Below are 16,704 nucleotides of genomic sequence, written 5' to 3' on the forward strand. Positions count from 1 at the left end.
TCTGCAGTGACCTCTACTGGTGTGAATATTGATCACAATCAGGACAATCTAACTATTAGACAAAGGCCTCTGTAGCTCTATATAAACATATCGATCCTGCTTGTTCTTAAAACTTGTAGTTTGTGTACATTTTATTTTGTCTACATGTTTTGTACGTTTATGGTCAAACAAGTTCCTAATACTAGTGAAACTGAACTATATAATACCGTATTCAACAGTGCAATACATGTTTAATAACAACTGGTTCTTAATCGCCTGTCCGCGGAACCATCGTTTAGGTGTTGTCCCCCGCCGGACCCTTATAGATGTGGGACGGGAGTGATGGGAAGATGGCGGCGGCCTTGGTCCAAATGTCATGTTTGTACCGGGGGATGTTAGCGGTCAGGGCCACCGGCATCAGGACCCTGATCCCAGGGCTGGTGCCGGTCCAGTTCCGAGCCTTCTCAATACGCAAGGAGCCGGATCTGGAGGAGAACCCGTTCTTCAGCAAGTACCAGGACAAGATCCAGAAGCTGCGCAGGTCGGTGAGCTAATTAGCTTCTACGACCATTTCGACATATTTATGTACTTTTCAGAAGATGGAAAAATTGGCGATTTGATCAAATTAGCGGTATTATTAGTAACGTACTTTAAGAATCGTAATATACCAGAAATATAATAATAATAATGGTCAGTCAGTATATGCAACCCAGAGTCGCAGGCGGACGGTCGCAGGGCTGTTTCATAGAAAGTCAGGGATTGCTGCTGTGGTGAATTGGTAGTTTGACAGAAATACTACACCAGTTTTTCATTTACAGGAGGAATCATTTCTATCATCATAAGTTATGTGCAGTGTTGATATTGCATCTGATAGTTTTTCATCTTCACATCTTACGCTCACAACTTGCGACCGTCAGCCTGCGACTCTGGGTTGCATATACTGACTGACCATTGGCCCAATACATTAGATTAACGTTTGCTTTTTGTCCATTATAATGTGTCTTCACACTGTATGGCTCTGGTTATGTCATATGGAGTAGATCACAATCAGTGGTTACAATCAGATTGTTTACTATGCGTCTTTCCTGTATAACTCGCGCCCTCGTTGCTGCGCATTGACGTTTTAATATTGGTCCTGTCTTTGCCACCAAATCTTTTGATGACATACAGAAATGCTCACGGACAAGAAAACCAATAGCGAGCACGCGCTGCTTATATGTAGAACTAGAGCAAACGTATGAATGAGACGCTGCTCCGCTTCCGCACAACGTTGAAGTGACCGTGACCGTTTGTTACAAACACGACACAAAAGACGAGTTAAATGTGAGATCTGACAACACAGTAACAACAGACACACGACAACAGCTGCTGGCGACAACATAGCACATGAAAACACTTCATAAAAACAACTGGATTTATCGTAACATCGACTCAAAGTGGTCGCAAGTTAACCCGGCTGCTGCTGTTGCTGCGCGTGACCACCTTATGCTCGTTAGATACGACTAATGCGGAGCGGTGAGAGACGATCCACCTGTGGCTCAGTGGTTCCGTATGTGGACGGAGGCCTCCTTTTGTTGGAGTGGTCGCGGGATCGAATCCCGTTAAAATTTGTTTATTTCACAGTGTTTGTGAATGTTTTTATTTATAATTGATGAATATTAAACTCAGTCAATGCCCCGAAGACAAAACTCAGAGGTTTAACATTTGATCCTTTATTGAAAGCAGAGCGTAGCAATTCAGGAGCGGACTCACTCAGTCCTCACTGTCCTTTAGCCACGTACGTAACTATAACACGAGCAGCGTTCAAACTGCGTCAGGTTGTTTCTTGTAAAACTCACCTTAAATCGCGTACAGATGACTAAACACTATGAAAACATTGGGACACGGCATCGGCGTGGGCAGCTAACATGCCTCCCTCCTGCTACAAACAGCTGCCGTAACTAAGAGCAACCGGGGCGGCATTCGGAAGTCGGTCGCCAGTTAACGTGGTCGCGACTTAATACGGAACACCACCCAATGAAATCGTGTGAGAATTTATCCTTTGTAGCGTTGAAGGCTGACGTGACTTGTTTCCAGTGCCAAACCTCAGGAGTACAAATCCAGGCTGGAGAAACGGCATGAGGTCAAGAAGGAGGCGCTCGGAGACTCCAAGCAGGCGGAGTTTGTCCGACTCATGGAGCAGGAGGTGAAGTAGTTTCAGTGACTCCACGTTTAAATCAACCTTCTGGTTCTAAACAACTGTGACGCTGCTGAGAAACATTTAAATGGGATCTTTTCATTATGGTGTTAACTGGGGTATGTAGTTTGTCAGTGTTAAGGAGAAAAGGGTTGGTTTGACGTAATGTGACTTTTTGTCTGCAGTTGGAGAAGAGAGACCAGATGGCCTCCAGTGGTGGCGAGTCTGCAGGTTTCACCAAGAACAAGGTAAAGCGAAGAGCAGTCTGATCTGGTCTGGTTTTATTTCAGGCAGATGTTCATGATTAAACCAAGATGAGCACCAGCAATTTTTTCTATGGGGTGTAAATTGCTACATGTTGCCACATCTCCACAGTCAGTAGAATTTCAGCAGCATTAATGCGCAGCATTAATGTCTTGCAATTTCTTTCTCTGTCTGCTGGTTTGAGCCCAAACCCGAACTGTGCTGTGTTAATTGACAACTGTCCTATGTTTCCACCAGACTCTAGGCTCAATCCTCAACCTAGAGATGACCAGAGACAAGACGGGGGAAGAGATTGCAGAGGTGAGTGTGTGAGATGTGGCAGAACTGTGTTCAGTTTAACCTCAACCACCATTCGCTTCATCTGAGCCTGTTAAAATCTTCCCTCCTCAGCTGTGGATGAAGTATTATTCAACCAAGGACACGATCAGTGCTGTCATCCCGGTGAGTCTTAAGATCGTCTCCCATTGTTGGGTCCATGCTTCTGAACAAACAACGTTTTGCCATCTTATACTCAGCATTGCCAATGATTAGATTAGGTTTTTGAGTGGGTGGTGTGACAGACCGTAATTTTGTTTAATCCAACGGCGCCTCCATGTGGCCGAATAATGAATCGCTTCAGTTTGCCTTGAAATGTTTGTTCACATCATTTGCTCATACTGTTGACACTCTCTTTGACTAAAGTATCTTTTTTTTCTCTGCCTTTCTTTTATTGCAGACGCAGACGTATGAGGTGATTCTCCACAGGTCAAAGTCCTGCCCCATGGTAAGATCACTGATTTATGCAAACTTTAACTAAATGTTTGTCTTAATTCGGGCTAAAATGAATATTGGTGAGGTAAAGTTATTCTGTGTCTTTTCACACTCATTGTTTCCTTCTCAGTTCCTGTACGCGTTGCCTCAGAAGGAGGGTTATGAGTTTTTTGTGGGTCAGTGGTCTGGACACGAGCTCCACTTCACCTCCCTCATCAACGTCCAGGTAAACCCAGGTTTTAATTGCCTTATTGTTCGTATGTACATTTTTGGCAAACCTTACTCAGAGCGACTGTCATGTCCAGACGCTGGGTGAGAACGCTCCCAGTCAGCTGATCCTGTACCACTATCCAGACCTGAAGGAGAAGGGTGTGGTCCTCATGACAGCGGAGATGGACGCCAAGTTCATAGTAAGCTCTTTACCTTACTGTATGTTTTGCTCATCTGCCTTTACACGTGAGCTGCAGATGTTTTCCCTCATCAACGGCAACCTTCACGCTTGGAACTTGACAAACAGGCAGTTTTATCTGCCAGTGTGCTTATATTTGAGTCTGTCCTTCTTCTCTCCCAGACCGTCCACCAGGCGCAGTGCTTGGCCAATCAGGTGCAGCTGTTCTACGGCACACAGCGGCAAGAGACGTTTCGGCTGGTGGAGAACTTCAACCATCACCCAGAAGACTTCAAACACATGTCTGTGATAGCAGAACTGGAACAGAGTGGCCTGGGGCCAGCAGTGTCCACTGGAGAATCATAAAGAGACCAGACCAGGACTGAAGCTGATTGAGAAACTGTGGGTCTGCATTCAAACTTACAGCGAAAGAGGTGGATCTTCTCTCACTACTTATGTATATAACTTAAAGTATGAACTGCTTCTCGAATTCTGTGTGGGATCTGATCATCTCAGATGTGTGATGAGGTCAGTAACAGGACACTGCATTCTGCTCCATAGCAGGTGGAAGGTGATGGACTTTGTTAGTTCTGCATTTATCACAAAACATTTATGTTCAATAAGTCATGTGAAACCTGATTTTAATATCTGACCAGTTTCCTGCTAGAATGCACAGAATAAAGCTTAACATTCTGTTCTTCTCAGAAAACGTTGACTCCAACGCAGGAAAGTATTGGTTTATGCGTTTGAGAGCATGTGAGTGGAGACGTTTAGTGCGCGTCTAATCTGTTCACTGGATCCACCTGGAGTTTGGTTCCCACCAGTCTATTTACTGAGACTCTAACTTGTAGATCACAGTAATTTACCTTCAAGTTTAAGTAGAGAAAAAATGTGGAAATAGTGTGGAAAAATAATCCCAAAAAACACAAAATCCAGCGTTTGAAGAATAAAACTTCGATATCCAAATATGAATAAACAAAGCAAGCAGAGTTCATCACCATGTAGTGAACGAGATGACGCGCAGCCATTAGAAGCTCGCGACTGAACAAAGTAACTTTTAAACAGCGGCACTTCATGAAGACTCTTCACGTGATGATAAACAACGTTTGTTACCGCTGCTACATCCGGGACACCAGTGTTTCATTCTTACGTTCTCCTCTGTCGCTGTAGTATTTACAAACCGCCTGCTGAACTTTGTACGACTTGCAGGTTAACGTCTTTGTTCGACACTTAACGCTCATATGAAGAAATAAGGGCGCAGCCTTTCTGCTGCTGCCGCTTGGTTGGTTCGTCGGGCTGCGCCGTCAAATGAGCAGGCCGACTAATCGATAACGGCAAATCATTATCGATCAATTTCCCTCATCGATTATTTTAGATTCGTCGTCGCAGCCCTAGAAGAAACAAAAACGTGGTTGTAAATTAAGTCAGTCAGCAACAGCCAAGCGTCACATCACTGAAGTTGTCAAGCTTTGTTTGATGAAGTTTGCAGTTTTTCACTCGTTTAAACGTTAAATGAACAGTGCAAATTTTCAATTCCGTTTTCATTCCGTCAAAACCATGGGACAAAGGATTTGACGATTCGAGTACGGAAACCCAGAAAGAACATGTTCTTCAAAAATACCAATGTAATCAAGTTTGTCTTTTGGAATACATTTTTCTAAATAAATCAGTTATTTGATTTATTTTTCTTGCATTCCAATGTGTTTTTCTGTTATGAAAACTAAAAGAGTTTGTTGGTCCTCTCTGGTTTACCATATTCATGACCTTAAAAAGACGACACAACAACAACAACAACCCACAATTCATTTTAGCTGGACTAAAAAGTGTTTCACGATTTCCATATCAAAATATTAAAAAACGTTCTCTGTAACTGATCAGCTACAGGCCCTAGTATCTACCCTAAACTAACATACAGTACAGTGGTTGGACTTAACAGATGTGACAAGGATCAAACCACATCAGGCTTCGCCTTTATGCCACCTCTCAGTGTGTTAATGCTTATTATTGCAACAATAATTCATGAATTAAAACTACGTTAGAGACTAGTCTATTCCAAGATTCACAGTGCATTAAAATCACACCTGAAGTGCTTTAAATAATTTAAACAACCAACTTCACCAGGAACACTGATTTAAGACGAGAGCACTTCAGTGGTTTGACACAGTTACAGAAATCTGTAACCTCAAAACAATACTTGTTTCTTCTGATTTGTGCTTTTACATTAGTTTCTATACATAACTTTATGTAAATGTACTTGCACCTAATATTTTCTAGGTGATCGATAAACACTCAAACACATTAAACAGTTCCCATGAGCATCAGGTTTTCTAAAATACTGATGGTGCCTTGTCCGGACCAGTTTGAATCTCGGCTGACGATCAGTTGAAGCATTTTAAAGGCCGGCACCCTAACACACGCAGGTTACATTTGTTTGTATTTGCACCAACATTTTGCCTCTGAGGCGGGACTGTAACTCTGGCAGCAGGACTGCACTAAGGTAAACGTAAGCAACGTGCTTCGTTACATGCTGCTCACACCTTTGTGAGCACTTCCATACATTTCATTAAACCAGAATCAGTTTGATTAAGAGAAGAAGGAGTCAGTGGAGTTAACTGCATCTGTGTTCAGTCCTTTTGTACCGTGAATCCCTGAGCGTTCCGTCTGCAGTTCTGTTTCAGTACATGGCTTCAGTGTCTCGGATGCTTCCAAATGACAAACTGAAAGTGCTTCCTAGTCTTTTAGTGATCCCGCTTCCTTCCCTCTTCTTCTTCCTGTTCCAGTTCAGTAAAGAGGCAGAACTCTGGCCCTTGGCTCCGCTCAGCAGATGCTGCCGCGTGTTTTCTTTATCGCAGTGTGAAACCATGATGGCTCTCCTCTCCAGCTGGTGACAAACAGATATGGCTCCAGTCACTTCGCAGCCCAGCATGTCACAAAGCACTGACATCCTGAACAAACACTAACCTGTGCGTCGTGCGAGTGTAACGTGACCACACGGACCTCCACTTCTCTGTCGCTGCAGCTCTTCAGCATGTGGACCACCTCCCCGTGTTTAGCCCATTTACAGTCCTGTCCATCCACTGCCACTATGTAGTCACCTTCCCTCAGGCCGGCCTCCTGAACAAGGACCAGGAAAGGACATTACGTCCACCAAACTTTAATTTGTCTTTGCAAATGAGTAGTAAACTAAAAATAAAATGTCTGAAAGATATCACAAATGCCTTTTGAACCAAATATTAAATCTGTTTAAACTTCTGTGTGAGCGTCACACCCAGGTAAAACTAACTCACTGCTGCACAGCCTCCAGGCACCACTCCAGCCACCAGCACGGGGGAGTCTCCTCGGAGCGTGAGGCCCAGTCCACCCTCTCTCCTCTTTAGCAAGATCACGCGCACTGGTCCCCAACGAGCTCTCGCAGAAAACACTGACAAGGGTCCCTGTAACACACAGAACCATGATCATCTCGTCAAGTACCGATAAGTTTCTTCAGGAAGAATCTCCTCCCTGAGAGTCTTACCAGTCTTTGGAAGATATCAGTAACTTGGACAGCAGAGAAGTTGGGTGGAGTGATGTCTGGTTTCTGATGTGTGTGAGCTGTTATAGGGAAATAATTCATTACAGTCTTTTACGCACATTAAATATTACTGACTGTAATTTTGTGGCGCCTTACACTGTATCTCTGGAGCCTCTGCAGTTTCATCAAAGTCGTCTTCTCTGTCCAACTCAGAGTACTTCTCTAAAGAGCTTTTGTGAGTTAGCGACAGCACGTCCTGCAGGATGTCCATCTTCCGCAGGATCTTACAAAGGCTGTGGACACGCATGGCCTCCTCATGTCTCATGACTGCACACCGCAGGTGTGCTTTACCTATATGCACATAGACGTTTGTAAAAATGTACCACATTGATAGACTACTGACAGAAAAAAGACCAAGTATTAAAAAACTAAGTACTTAAATGTTTCCAAAGCCGTAATGTGAGAAAACCTACCGAGCTTCCTTCTTTTTTCAGGATCTCGTAAAACCTGGCTGAGTGAGAGTCCTGCTGGAGTGCTGACATAAAACTGGAGAAAGGCCTTCTCTGCTTCCTCATCATCATCATCCTCAGTTGCTAAACAGAGGCAAAGACTAACGTTGGACTCTGCACCACTTCAAGGACACTTTATAATTATTACTTTTTATACTTACACTTGAAGTCACATAGTGCAACCGCAGTGTAGTAATGTGACAGAGCACGGAAGTGTTCTGATTTGACCTGAACCATGGACACCCATGAAAACGGCACATAGTCCTTCATTAGTGGCTGCGTCATGGTCTGCTGCACCAATGTGTAAACGTCTGACACCTACAAGACACACAGCGTTAGAATCACAGGACATCAATAACAGCAGGACACCTGGAGACATGTGCACTCACCCGTGCAGCCTCCTGCGCTAGACACAGTTGTGAGGCAAAGTCTGTGTTTTGTGTGGTGAGTGTGACACGCTCAAAGACACACTCCTGCACCTGGGCCACCATCAGCCGGACCAACATGCAGAGTGACGGACCGCTCATGTCCAGACTTGGAGCGTTGGAGAAATTCTCCTTAAGGTAATTAAATGCACCTGGATATAATCAAATTAATGCATTTATTCATTAAATTTAAATGTGTTTCATTTTATTTCACATTTTGTTCTATAACATATTAAACACATAGTTTGATCTAAATACAATGAGCAAAATACACAGCTATGATCAAGCAGACATTCTGAACAGGTTCAATGTTCAGACGACACGTACCTGCAGCTCTCTGTAAGGCATCTATCGCTTGGTCAATGCCAGCTGCTACGGAGCGGTCCTGCCGTGCTCCGATCTGCGTGTACAGAGCACCGATGTTAAACAACACGCTTCCTTTCTCAAAGGCCAAAGCTCGCTGTGACGACGGAACGCCTGTTAGAGAATCGTACCTGACAGACAGGAGACAAGAAGATCAGGTTATACATTACGCTGTTTCTACTTAAAGGGAAAAAACCTCTAAACCTGTGTATAAAGGGCTTTAAATGAAAGGTTGACGTCTGGAACGAGGCACAGAGCTGGTCTGCCCATGGGCTCCTACGGTACTGGTCTCTATTCAGTTTAAACATGAATATTGGTAAATTGTTGACTGTGTTAAAGCCATTAAAGACTTTCAGTGCACAGACTTGTTTCTTATTTTTTCAAAAGCATGCATTCACAGAGATGGTTTGCTCCTCTAATAAAACACATTTCCATCCTACCAGTGGAAGTGTACCCCCAGGTTCCTGTGAGGAGGAAAGAAGCGCTGGTCCAGGTAGTACAGCTGGTTGTAGTACTCCATGAGCAGCTCCAGGCCGGCCTGGTTACGACTGGGCGTACGCATGGCCTGGTGCAGAGGCCAGAGAAACAACAACATACGCTTACACATGACACTCATGTTTCCTATCTTTGGTTTTTCCTCCTTTGAACCGGAACTCATCTCTAAAACTAAAGGTAAAAACTTCATTTTCAACTTATAAGTGTTTTTATTAACCTGTCTGAGCTCCATAAGCTCTTTCATCTCCTGCTCATAGAGAGAGCTGTCCTCTCCATAATGCTCACAAATGAAGTCCTGCAGGGGAGATGAAAAGAAATAAATTGAAAGCAGCCTGCACTTATTTCATACTATTGGAAGACAGATGTCCTTCACTGTGTGTTTAAATAAATAAATCCAAAGCCTTTCAGGAGAGCTTTTTTCCTACTTAATATAACTGCTTAAAAAAATAAAAAAATAACATTCACCTGAATAGAAATTGTAAAGTCCACCTCTTTGGTTTCTTTCAGGCCAAGTGGGATCAGGGGAACATTGACAGCTTCACTAAAGAAAGAAAGAAAGACTGAAAGAAATGTGTCTTTGTACAGTCTTACACCCTTGGTTCTATCAAAAACCAATGCAGCACAGGGTCAACTCTGCCACCTGCTGCTCTTCAGGGCCTCGTTGCACTGGGCCATGTAGAACAGCTTAGTACTTGGCTCTAGTACTGCTAATAACCACAGCTAAAGCCCAGCATTAACCCTTAGAGCCCCCACCCACCCCCTGCTGTGTACAATGAACACAGACAGGCACACACGCCACAGGGACCTTCATAAACCTCTAATCACAGGATTTATCCCTGCCACAACCTGTGGCTGCAGGAAAAGAGTCTGTGGCTGTAGCAGCCGGGGCATGAAAAGGCACGCACATTAAGTGGTAGAGAGAATCAATAATTACACATACAGCATGAATACGAACACACAACTCTCATTAGACGTACGAATGGGACAAATGCATGTGGGTGCCCTGTACCTGTCTGTCTGGTACACCTCCATGTTGCTGTTGAGCTCCTCCAGCTCTTCTTTGAGCAGCTGCAGGTTGGAGTTGACAAAGCTGAGCTCCAGAGCCACCGTCTCCTTCACTTTGTTGTTCGTAGTGGCCCTGTAGAACAAAACACATCACAGCCAGCATCAACGAGGTTCAGTTAGCCTTCACTCAAAGTAAACATAGAATTAAGTATTTTGAAACCCCTAATATATGTAACGTTTAATATTTGTTACAATACAGAAGAAAGCATTGTGTTAAGATTATTACTACTTTACTGATTAGCTGAGTAAGTAATTAGTTGATCAGCAGTTGATCAACTTTCACCGACAGCCTCTCCCTCCAGACCAGGGGAGGGTCTAAGCCCGGAGTAAAGCCAGCTCACATTGCTATGAGGGGGGCTGAGGTCAATGTCATGCGCTGTTCCTGGAAATCAGAGCGTCACTGGGTTACCATGGTGACTGCCGTTAGCTGGAAAGGTAGCCTACGCAATCCCCCTAATCATCAACCACAACACTTTAGCGATATGAAACATCACACAATACAACTGGCTCAGGAAAATCACTGGCTAATAAACAGCACTGAATGAATGAGTGAGACGAGGAGGGAAATCAAGCAGGTCTGTTAGTCATAGTCATCAGAACAAGGAGTTTTACTGGAGTAATGAAGGGCGATAACATGATACAGCATAAAAATATAGTGCTACTTGTTTATGCAACCCACCTCACGAATACAAACTCAGTTTGTTTATGGTGCTGGTTTAGACATAACCGGGTTTACAGAGCAACAAACACTAATCTGACAGTCCAGTGGAAGGAGAAGAATTTGCACTTTTCAGAATGTGTCAACATTAAGATAAAAATGAGTACATGCTGTATAAACACACAGAGACTAAATATAAAATAAACCCAAACTGTTTGCTTCCATCTTCACAATCACTGACCAACAAAGTCAAGTGTGATTAATTAACATAGGACTAAACTCGTCCCAGATGCGCAGATGTTAGAGCACGTTACCTTCACCGCATTCGTCATCTGTCAATCCCTAACCAAGTCTCACACACACACACACGTGCACACACGCACGCACGCGCAATCTGATTACTCAGTCTTAAACAAGGTCTTCATCAGCCAATCACAGGCCATGATTAGTAACAACCCCTCAGTCCATCTATAATTAGCATCTTAACCCGTCTTCATCACATCAAGACTCGGTTCTACGGCGGTTTGAGTGAATACAGTGAAAGCAACATGTTGTGAGGGAACGATTCCAGTTGACCTGACACGGGGGGAGCAGAAGAAAAAAGTCTGATGGTGCCAGACAAATAAGTGGGGGATGAGCTTTCCAGGGCTCCGCTGGGAATCTCTGCATGGGAACGGGACGGGAGGCAGACAAAGCCAGCTGATCACAGGCCGGCAGGCTGTGTGGGGGTCCTCTTTGTTTCTGTGACCCAGCGTCCAAACAGAAAGCACAGCGCTGATTGTTTCATTCCCCCTAAACTGAGTCATCATTCCCACCTCCGCTCCCACGTCTTCTGATGCAAGCAGTTTTTAATTAATTACTTCAAATGCAGCCCGGTCATCAGATATATGTCAAACTATACCCCACTACATGAGCCTAAGGCATTTTCTTCTTCTTAAATTATTTTTTCAGTTTTTCTCCTTAGTCGTCTTTGTTCTGTGTTGATCTTATTAGATTCCAGCACAGCCCCTTGCTTTAATTAAGCGGCTCCTCCTCCTACTCCTGTGATGAATGTTTGAGGGAGCGGCTGCAAGTCCCCCGCAAGCGCGCTTTCAAAAAGCTTTACACAGTGGCTCATTCATGCTGGAAACCTGCTCCAAACTGCCACAACAAAAAGAAAGTTAAAAATCTAAATGCATAAACACGCAGAGCTGGAGCAACGACAAAGCAAAGCGAGAAAAGCTGCAGAGGATAAAGATGACGCTAATGTTCTTAGAGAGGAGGCTTTGATGTTCTGCCACCGTGTCCTTCTTTCCTTCCATAATTTCTTTGCTAGTAAAACTCGATTATGCTGCGTGAATGACAGCCGGCTGCTTAAAAGCACAAAGCCAAGCTGACTCATTCGGCTGATTAGTCCTGCTGGGATTCAAGCGGCAGAGGTTTGCAGGCTTCAGCTACTGTTTTCAACGTGTGTACGACACATTAATGCTAACAAATGGGAGGAGGAAAAATCGCCAGAGGAGGAAGCGCAGCATGGACACATGGCAGAAAGACATAAAGCTGTTTACACACAGAGACCCGCTTTCAGGCAGCAGTAAACCTGGCTGGTTCTGGTCGTTTGGAGGGAGTGATCCCTGACCTTTTCCCATCACTGGACCCCAACACAAACCAATTCACAAAGACGTACCAGCAGAGCATTTGTCAGCCTGTGGAAAAGCAAACCAGTTCCTAAAGAAATGCGACTGTAAAATGTGCCAAACTAAATTAAAACTGAATGCGAATCTTGCAACTTCAAATTTTTCCATTCAGAAAACATCTGAGGAAATTCAACATTGTTTTTCACCAATTGTTATTTGCTGTAATCTTGCTCCAAAAAAAGAAACTACCCTGGCTCGTTGCCTGTTTCATGCTGACACAGCATTTAGTTTCTCCAGCAGAGAAAGGAGCCAACAGAAACGAAATTGATGAGGTCCGAGCACTGTTCAACAACTTTGTTAATAGGTTCATTATCTGTTTGACACTCAAACATGTTAAAACATGCTGGTCTGGCTCTAGGAATAAAGACACGCATTCTCCTCACCTGAACAGGTTCTCGGCTCCAGCTCTCATACGCATCTCCTTGTTGATCTGCTGATTGATGCGAGCTCGTCTGTGCTGAAGTTTGCTGCGTTGAGTCTGGGCGAGAGGATCGCAGCCCTAACGGACAACGAAAGGAAGTACAGACGGAAAACAACGGTAATAAAAGGAAACTAATTAGGAGTTTGTTTTTTTTAAATTTACAGTCAGTTTTAAAGAAATACCAAACCAGCATCAGCCATTCCAAGTGAACTTACATCCCATACTACGACTTATCCATCCATATCCTGCATCAATCGTCTCAAGCAGAATTTCACAGTACTTAAAGTATTCGGAGTTCAGAAAAAAAGCGACTGGTAGAGCAGGGGAACGCTGTCAGCAAAATATTAACCTAGTAATATATCAGAGATTTGTATCTAAAGATTGATTCACCTCTTACTTCACTAGACACTTTACCAGAAACAGAACAGCATCTTCACAGCTGAACATTAAAAAAGCACCAGTCTCTCATAGTTCACCAGTACTTCACACATTAAAGTAAACAGATGTTCAGTGAGCTGACAGATGGAGCGGCCGTACTGTAAACACACTAAACACTCCCTTGCCTTATTCCTTGTTCCACCATCTTCTCTATCCCTTCCACAGCCAAACTGCACAAACATTTATCATTGTTTGACAATTTCAATCCTTCTTTCATTTTTGCTTTCACCCAGTTATGGTGTTTATTTGGCATGTGCACATCTAATCCTCAGAAGACCTGTGTGGATTAGGTTCTGGCTGTGATCCCACCTCTGCTCCAGCATCAGAAGGGCAGGAGGATGGAGCTCGTTCAACATCTGTGCTGATAACCTTTAGGCCCGTTTTAAAAGTCTTAGTTTCCAGGTGACTTTTCCTGATATCCACAAATAATTTAGGATAGTTAGTATTCACATAAAAAATCCAAAATTACTGAAAATACAAATAGTACAAGATAAATTCATCTTCTTAAATCTTCTACATAATTTTCCACTTGCTGAATTTCAGTAAAGATGAGACTTTAAACAACGGTGCTCAACAATGAAAATGACATGAGAATGGTCCTGACTAATATATTTTGCTGATTGATTTGGGAACAAAGGTGCCAATATCCCTGTTGACCAACATACACCAGGGTTTTAGTTGATCACTATTAGCCCCCTTCATTGAAATGACCATAAACAAGTCGGTTTCCAAAATAGTTTCTTCTCCTATCGTTGAATTACGATATTTACTGATGTGCTAAGAAGAAACAAAAAATATTGAGGCCAAAGGTTGCAGCTCATCTGTTTTGTGCAGTTTTTGAACATGGACTTTATTGTTGAGCTCCTGCCACAGGTTCACAGTAGGATTGAGGTCTGGGCTCTCAGAGGGCAAATCTATGACCTTAATTCTGGGTCAACCAAAAAGATTTGGGTAAACCTAATATTAACGTTGTTTCTAGAAGATCCTCTAGTGACCTAGCTCTAGAACTGGCAACAATGTCTTCCCATGCACCCAAATAAAATCCCATCAAAGAAGCAGTGAAACAGCTCCAAAGCATTATGCTACAACCCCCCATTTAACTGTGCGGACTGTGTTTTTGTGCCAAACAAAAACTGCATCCATGTGATTGGTTTCATCAAAAATCAGTCCCAAGGATTTTACGTTTACTGGCAGTCATCAGTTTGGCCTTGGAAATGAAGTATTTTTGGGAAGATGACCTCATAGCCCATGACGATGAACAATCCCAACAAGCACCTCTTTTGAAACATCAAGCCTCAACAGGACAGTTGAGCAACAATCATTTTGGCAGAGAACCAGAGATGATTGTTGACATCACTGACCGTTATCCTCTCCAGGCTTTGGAAATCAGGCAGCTTTGACTATGACTTACACCTTTGTCTCCCTGTGCTTTGCAATGACGACTCACACAGTTGTACACACTCAGAATGCTTGGAAATTCAGTCTATGGAAAATGTTAAGACCTTGTTTGATCTGAGCACCTTGAGAATTAAGACAGAGTTACAGCTCTAAACATTTACACATGTAAAATCAGTAGACTAGCTTAGATGGTAAGCCACTTGTTCACAAACAACAGGAAAGTTTCCCCAGTTCCCAGATTCTTCTTGCCACGTGTCTGTACAAGTCGTCCTTGGACAAGACACTGAAAACCCATAGTAGCGTTATCATCTGTGTGCAGCTGCCCAGTAACAATCTCCCTGTGGGGATCCCTGGAGAAGTTAAAGCTGATGAGCACAGTCACTGCTTCTCACCCAAAGACTCACATTTACTTAGATATTATCTCCGTTAAAACAAGATAGGCATTTCAAGAGGTCACTTTTCATTACTATGATTTTAACAAATTAAAGTGCATTACTTTCATTGCACAGCAGCAGCAGAATCTTCAGAGGATGATGGCTAGTAATAGTACTACTACTACTAGTAACAGCAAGAGATATCACCAAACTACCACATACAAAACGTGAAGCTTTGGTCGTGAAATGCTGCGGAGTTGTGCTTTAACGCAATCCTCTCCGTCTATAGAGATAAAAAGAAGGCTTCGCCGTTTGGTGACAGGAGTTACTTGCTCTTGTTCCATGGAGCTCCAGTTCGTTAGAGGACTGTCCACCTGGGACTCTCACCTTTCGGACGCTCCCGCTGTGGCCCTCCGTGGGCAGCGTCAGCGGCATGTCGTCGTCCGAGGCGCCGTCTGACAGCGACATCTCAAACTCTCTGCGGGGACGAACAAATGCTATTGTTACTATAGTGTCGCGTTTCAGTCGGACAACAGTCAGAAGTTCACATAACGCTGCCATAATGTGAGAAAACAGCTTTAAAGCTCTTTAAAAGCGCGCCGAAGCATTAGCCTTGCTTAAAGTTCAGCTTGTTAGCTAACGAGCTGCTTCACGCTTCTTGCCTTGTTGCAGGTTCCTCCATGGTGAAGAAGTGACACCATCAAACAGTCCCTACATATCCTCCCGGTCGCTACCACAAGCAGCCCGCCAAGTTTGCAGAGACAGTGGAAGAAATAAAGTTTAAAGTTATAGAAAGCGCCCAGCTTCGGCTCCCCGACACCACCTCCCCCTGCTCCTGCTCCGCTCGCCTTTTTCTCGATTTGTGTGCAGCTGCAGCAGCTTTTTCACCAAGGCGGGCTGCAAATGTGTCAACGAGCCAATCACTGTGCAGCTTCTATAAGCGACATGACATTGAACCAATCAGAGGAGTGATTAGGACCGAAAGACAGCATAAAATGGCCAATCCCAAGTCGGTCATTTCGTATGTGGTACGCTGCCATGGCAACCGCGGGGCTTTGGCCTGTGTGCGCCCCCACTCTGTTGGGCCTGGAGCACGCATTTAAACCACGAATGTGTGATTTGTATGACAACAACAACAAAAGCAATAGTAATAACACATTTTCGATTAAAAATCATTGTAGTCTGACAGAGACTAACGCTCACCATAAACTCTTCAGCGTTTGTTTCCAGGTTCTCATGTTTTGGCCTCTGACCAGATGATTAGTTATTTCTTCCCAGAAATTCCTGACTCAGTCACCGCAGGCAGCTGTCAGCTCTGAGCAGGAACACGACATTAAACTCTGCAAAGCAATTTACCTTACTAATAATGGATAATGGATAAAAACAGCAGCTGGTAACACAGGCCTGCGCAATACAAACTACAGCGCAATTCCAATATTGCTGAAACATATCATGAACTGGAGAAACATGGAAAAACACATTTTTATTTTTTTTTTTTTTTACATTTTATCTTTTTATGACACACAGCAAAGTTGAAACTAAGATTTTTTTCTCCTACACTTAATGCCAATGCAGTGACATTTGTCAACAAATGCCCATTTTTTTATATTAAATATTACTGTTATACACCTAATCAGTGACTGGAAAACCAATCTTTACGCTTTTACAGTTAGATGCAGTGGATGTGATGACTGTTGACTTGTTCGGCCACTTGAGGGCACTTTTACACAGTAAATACCCCACAGTGCATTTCTGCTGCCCTTAAAACAGTGGTGTCGTTTGTGACGCACATTGACTGGATGATAAATGTTTTG

General features: G+C 43.5%; 2 protein-coding genes across 3 annotated transcripts; one reads left to right on the forward strand and one right to left on the reverse strand.

Moving 5' to 3' along the window:
- The first annotated feature begins 290 nt into the window (after nucleotides 1–290).
- Nucleotides 291–5,239, forward strand: atpaf1 (ATP synthase mitochondrial F1 complex assembly factor 1). 2 transcript variants are annotated; one of them, XM_029147692.2, is made up of 9 exons: nucleotides 291–520; nucleotides 2,056–2,164; nucleotides 2,341–2,403; nucleotides 2,657–2,719; nucleotides 2,810–2,860; nucleotides 3,135–3,182; nucleotides 3,300–3,395; nucleotides 3,475–3,579; nucleotides 3,741–5,239. In XM_029147692.2, the coding sequence occupies exons 1-9, from the start codon at nucleotides 306–308 to the stop codon at nucleotides 3,921–3,923; spliced, it is 933 nt and encodes a 310-aa protein (XP_029003525.1). In that variant the 5' UTR covers nucleotides 291–305; the 3' UTR covers nucleotides 3,924–5,239. The 2 variants fall into 2 exon arrangements, with proteins under 2 accessions (XP_029003525.1, XP_055364223.1); XM_055508248.1 differs by having other exon boundaries at nucleotides 385–524.
- On the reverse strand, nucleotides 5,012–15,769 carry rhpn1 (rhophilin, Rho GTPase binding protein 1). Its single transcript, XM_029147691.3, has 16 exons — nucleotides 15,553–15,769; nucleotides 15,278–15,368; nucleotides 12,643–12,758; nucleotides 9,870–9,998; nucleotides 9,326–9,401; nucleotides 9,078–9,155; nucleotides 8,806–8,930; nucleotides 8,330–8,496; nucleotides 7,967–8,154; nucleotides 7,739–7,895; nucleotides 7,542–7,661; nucleotides 7,225–7,419; nucleotides 7,072–7,148; nucleotides 6,845–6,991; nucleotides 6,519–6,671; nucleotides 5,012–6,438 (listed from the first exon to the last, which is right to left on the reverse strand). Exons 1-16 carry the CDS (start codon nucleotides 15,570–15,572, stop codon nucleotides 6,232–6,234), a joined length of 2,046 nt encoding a protein of 681 aa, XP_029003524.1. The 5' UTR covers nucleotides 15,573–15,769; the 3' UTR covers nucleotides 5,012–6,231.
- Between the last annotated feature and the right edge of the window lie 935 nt (nucleotides 15,770–16,704).

This window comes from Betta splendens, chromosome 4 (genome assembly GCF_900634795.4).
Source record: "Betta splendens chromosome 4, fBetSpl5.4, whole genome shotgun sequence".
Lineage (NCBI taxonomy): Eukaryota > Metazoa > Chordata > Actinopteri > Anabantiformes > Osphronemidae > Betta > Betta splendens.